The sequence below is a fragment of the Cephus cinctus genome, unplaced genomic scaffold, assembly GCF_000341935.2.
Source record: "Cephus cinctus unplaced genomic scaffold, Ccin1 Ccin1_scaffold0912, whole genome shotgun sequence".
Lineage (NCBI taxonomy): Eukaryota > Metazoa > Arthropoda > Insecta > Hymenoptera > Cephidae > Cephus > Cephus cinctus.
This window is the reverse complement of record NW_014333486.1, coordinates 1-5,152: the sequence shown is the minus strand read 5'-3', so window position 1 is coordinate 5,152 and position 5,152 is coordinate 1. Positions and strand designations below refer to the sequence as shown.

At 47.0% G+C, this 5,152-nt stretch overlaps 1 protein-coding gene across 1 annotated transcript; it reads left to right on the top strand.

Annotated features, from left to right (window-relative positions):
* Positions 1 to 2,923: 2,923 nt before the first annotated feature.
* On the top strand, positions 2,924 to 4,272 carry LOC112494866. The gene is made up of 2 exons (XM_025088357.1): positions 2,924 to 3,265; positions 3,325 to 4,272. Exons 1-2 carry the CDS (start codon positions 2,927 to 2,929, stop codon positions 4,270 to 4,272), a joined length of 1,287 nt encoding a protein of 428 aa, XP_024944125.1. The 5' UTR covers positions 2,924 to 2,926.
* The last annotated feature ends 880 nt before the right edge of the window (positions 4,273 to 5,152 follow it).

Below are 5,152 nucleotides of genomic sequence, written 5' to 3'. Positions count from 1 at the left end.
AAAAAAAAAAAAAAGATGTGTTGTGCTATTCATACATTTTTACAGATGCATTCATCGCTATAACGTCGGACGCCAGCGAAAAAACTGCTTTTTAAAACTAAATAAATTTTACAAGAATTGACGCGATTTCATAACGACGACGCACCCGAGGAGGAGGATCGATTTCTTTTAGGATGCCTCAATCGTGTAGAGGAGGAGATTTACACGGAGCCAAGCACCAGCACAGCGATGATGATACAGTACGTTAACGGTAAAGCATGTACTTTTAAACAAAAAAGTCTACGGCTAATATACGTTTTATTTACAAAAAAAAGTGCCAGGACCAGCGACAACGCTGAGCAGACAAACGGCTGAAGAAGAAGAAGAAACGCATTACGGTACGTGGGGTATGTGTCATACAGCGTCGGAAAAAAAAAAAAAAGATGTGTTGTGCTATTCATACATTTTTACAGATGCATTCATCGCTATAACGTCGGACGCCAGCGAAAACGACGACGACCAGGATGATGTCGACGATCGCTCCACCGCTTCCAGCGATTCTAACGAGCACAACTCAGGTAATAATGATAAAGTACAGAAGCCGCTCAAAATGTATTTGTGTGAAAATAAAAAAGTAAAGAATTGTAGATTCGCTCGATGCGGCTATAGCCAACGATATTCGCGAACCTATTATACAGGGTGACCTGCTACCACTGCAGGATCAGAACAATGCTGAAGAACCGAAACTATGGGTTCTTAGAAACGGTGTGTACGTAGAGGCGGATGCCGACGAGGCTGCTGAAGTTTTAGCAGACCTCGATGATGATGATGATGATGAGAATCCAAACGACGTGGATACCTACGAAGAAGGTAGCGTATAAAGTTAGCTCCTTAGCGGTTAACGCTTTTTTTTTTGTCGAAATAGCTAACTTTAAAAAAAAATGTAGGGGGTGATGAAAACCAGTTAGACGCGCTATTCTCTTACATAGGGTTAGTGTTTAATACTTGCGAGGGATGATAAGTTAGTATGCGCTTAACACTTTTTTGTTTAACAATTAAAAATAAAAACTTTTTTTCCCAAACGTTAGATGCAGAAGACGATGGGATGTGTCGGCAGATCGGTGGTGGCCCCCTTCTTCGACCATAGAGCGACGACAATGACGCCGACGGAGGTATCAATAACGACGTGCTACCACCTGGATATAAATTTACAATAGAATCCGAAACGACACGTCGTATAAATAGGTTTCGTTTAGACGGGTGTGAAATAACAATGGCTATCCAGAGGCCGCCCGAAGACCCTGATACAGATACGGTATCATGGTTACACGGGGCAGTCAGAGATATACACGCGTAACTCACAAGCTCGTGTACTGCGCGGGACTATAATAGGTCTAACGATCAAATCCGACAGTTTTGCGTGCGGGGCAGCGTGGCTGTCGTACAGACCGGCTCGAGAGCTTCTCGAAAACGATGTGTGGGGTGTGATTTCGTCCGTCACGCAGAGTGCCCAGGCATTTCAAATAGATAGGTCTTTTGTCATCGAGTCGTGTATAGTCGAAGTACTGCGGGGTACAGGACGCGTGCGATTAGCGCACGAATTTGTAAAAAAACACTCTATACTGACTATAGCAAATAACGATAACCTCTGTCTACCTAGGTCGCTTGTTGTGGCGATGGTACACGCTGAACGCGGAGAGGTACGCTCTGGGGTGTTGCATGAGCGATGGAATGCTGTACGGTGTCAGCGGGGTAAATTACAAAAACAATTTGCTCTCGAGCTTGTGACAAACGCGTGTGCAGACATACCGCCGGACGATTGCGGTATTCCAGAAATTGATAAATTTCAAAGCTACCTAGTCCCGAGGGGTATAGCAATCGTTGTTTACGATTTTGACAGCATGGGTAGCGGCGAGAAACTGCTGTACGACGGTTCGCAAGCAGTTGATAAAGCGTACGGCTTACGGAAACCACGGCAAACGCTCCGCATCCTGTATTATAATAATTCGCAGCATTATCACCCTACTTTAAATATGCGGGGTGCGGTCGGTAGTCGTGGTTTTTGCATACCATGTAACAGATACTACGCGCACGAGGCAGAGCATAAGTGCTCCCACAAATGCGCTAGATGTTTCGGAAAACCGCCCTGCGATTCGGCTCTCCCCACATTGTATTGTCGCGAGTGCCATAGGTACTTTTTTGGTCAAACCTGTTTCGATAATCATATAAACACGCTATTTATCAAACAGAAGGAAAAAGAAAAGAGCGTATGTCAGGCCGTTCCCAGCTGTCCACAGTGTCTCAGGCCTCTTCAAAGAGCGCTGCGTAAACACTCTTGTGATAAGGTGTACTGCAGAGTCTGCAAGAGCGTTGACAAATTAGGCCATCAGTGTTACGTCAGACCGGTAAAAAGGCGCCCGTGGAAAAAAATATTCTATTCATTTTTTACGATTTTGACACACAGCAGATACAGAAGCTGCCCGGTGACGACACGGTACGCATCCACACACCAAACTTGTGTGTCGTTCTGCTTCTGGCACGGGTGCCCAAAATGTTATCGCATAAACAGGGATACGCTGTTGCACACGGGGGAATCTATGGATGCGCGCTTCGAGAGAACGCAGGCAATGGGTGATAAGATCCGGTATCTCGGTTACGAATTGACAGAAATCTGGGAGTGTGATTTCGATAGATGGATAAGCGATCCGGCACAGGCTACATTATGTAGAACATTGAATGAGAACCCGTTGGTAGCGCAACTACCGCTGGAACCCCGCGATGCTTTCTTCGGTGGACGTACAGGGAATACCGTCAGTTTTTACGAAGTCGAGGGTTCTGAGAGGATACACTACGTGAATGTGTGTTCGCTCTACCCCTTCATATCGAAAACAGGGAAATTTGGATACACTACGTGGATGTGTGCTCGCTCTATCCCTTCATATCGAAAATGGGGAAATTCCCTGTAGGTCACCCTAGAGTGTACGTGGGCAATGATTGTCGCGAACTAACGGGTGATCACAATAACATCGACAGCGTAGAGGGGCTGATTAAGTGTGTCGTGTTACCACCGCGAGATCTGTATCACCCCGTGTTACCGACACGCATGCACGGTAAATTGCTTTTCGCACTGTGTCGTTCCTGTGCAGAGTCAACGCTACAGGGCTCGTGTCCTCACGAGAATCCTGAGGATAGAATATTCGAAGGGACATGGGTTGTGGACGAGGTCAGACGCGCTGTACGTAAAGGATATCAAATAACGGCGATACACGAAATATGGCAATACGAGATCACTCAGTACGATCCGACGACACGGACGGGCGGTCACTTTGCCTATGGCAATACGAGATCACTCAGTACGATCCGACGACGCGGACGGGCGGCCACTTTGCCAGTTACATAAATACATTCCTGAAGATTAAGCAGGAGGCTAGCGTCTGGCCGCGCGAGTGCAGCGACGATGAGTCTAAGAAGCTGTATGTAGAGGAGTACGATCGGGTCGAGGGTATTCGACTAGATCCTGCTAATATAAAATCAAATCCCGGTCTGCGAGCAGTCGCCAAACTGTGTCTGAATTCCTTTTGGGGTAAGTTCGGGCAGCGCGAGAATCTACCTAAAACGGAAATCGTAACGACTCGTCAGAAGCTCGTGAGTTTGCTTACGTGCCCGGAGGTCGAAATTACGGGTATTCTACCCGTAGATGACGAAGTACTCTACGTTAACACGCGTAGTACGAGCGAATCGGTGATACCCACAGCGTACACAAACGTCGTTATAGCCGCGTACACCACGGCTCAAGCTCGTCTTAAGTTATATGACTATCTCGAGAAATTAGATCGACGCGTACTATATTACGACACCGACTCGTGTATATACGTATCGGGTGGTCGTCACGCCGATAACGCTTACGAGCCGCCGCTCGGCAGTCTTTTGGGCGATTTAACGGACGAGCTGGAGTCGTACGGTATTGGTAGCTACATCACGTCATTTGTATCGGGAGGTCCAAAATTTTACGCGTACCGGGTACGTAAGCCAGACGGTTCTCACGCAGAGGTCTGCAAAGTCAAAGGTATCACGATCGACCACGCGACGAGTCTTGCCATTAATTATGACTGGATACGGTCTTATGTAACGGGGGAGACCAGCGAAGCGGTCGTTTTACGCTATGACGCGATACGTCGTACTCCGTTTCACGACGTAGTGACACGTGTAGAATTAAAAACGTGTAAACCGACAGAGCTTCAAAAACGGCGACGCGACGGTCGTGTCGGATCGTTGCCGTACGGATTTATGTAGCTAATATTACCAACAAAAAAGTTGTACAAATGTATATATCATCCTAAACAATAACTGAGCGTGTGGCTTTATGTCACCACTATTATAAAAAAAATAATTGTACAAACGTATATACAACACTGAACAATATTTTACCGTACGGTTTTATGTAACTAATATTACCAAAATATGTGCAAATGTATATACAACCCTGAGCACTAATAGTACAGATAATAAACGTATTAATTTGAAAAACAAGAAAAATCTCTTTTACCGATCTATCCCCGAAGGCTCTACCAGCCCGTCCACGTTATGTTTTTTTTTTTTTCAGCGGCGCTTCGGACATGCTAGCAGTGCACGGTGGCTAGCGATATGGTTGACGCACATACAGGCAGGCAGTTAGCTCACAGGTGCATGATGAGCTCACCCACACCAGGGGCTAGCAACGTCACCGATAAGAGCTAGCAAGCGCGCGCGACGTACGAACCTCACGCGTGTCGCGCGCCCGCCGCGCCCGGCCACCGCGATTGTAAGCCTGTAAAACCCTGTAAACTCTCTAATAGTATATTCGAAAACACGCATCGCTGTTGAGACGCTTATCCAGACCGGGTTCAGCCGTCGAAACTAGAAAACGTCTTATTGTTCAGAGCGGTGGTTTTTTACCTCTTCTGCTAGCACGCATACTGGGCACCGTCATATCGAAATTCATAGGGGGAAGTGGATAGGGGTATATGCCGCGAAGAGAGAGACAGATCGAGATGGAGCATGCCAAAAAGATGGTTCTCATCCCTCAGGAGAGCGTGGAGCAGCAGCACTACCTGTCAATGCCTCATACACCCCACCAACACCACCGTCGACACCGTAAACACCGTGCAGACCCCTGGGACCCCCTTAAGCAGAT

Excerpts from the sequence above, each read along its gene's own strand:
- LOC112494866 (XM_025088357.1), top strand. The coding sequence starts at position 2,927 with ATGGGGAAATTCCCTGTAGGTCACCCTAGAGTGTACGTGGGCAATGAT. Across the intron at positions 3,266-3,324 it reads ACGAAATATGGCAATACGAG|ATCACTCAGTACGATCCGAC; the intron begins ATCACTCAGTAC and ends TGGCAATACGAG.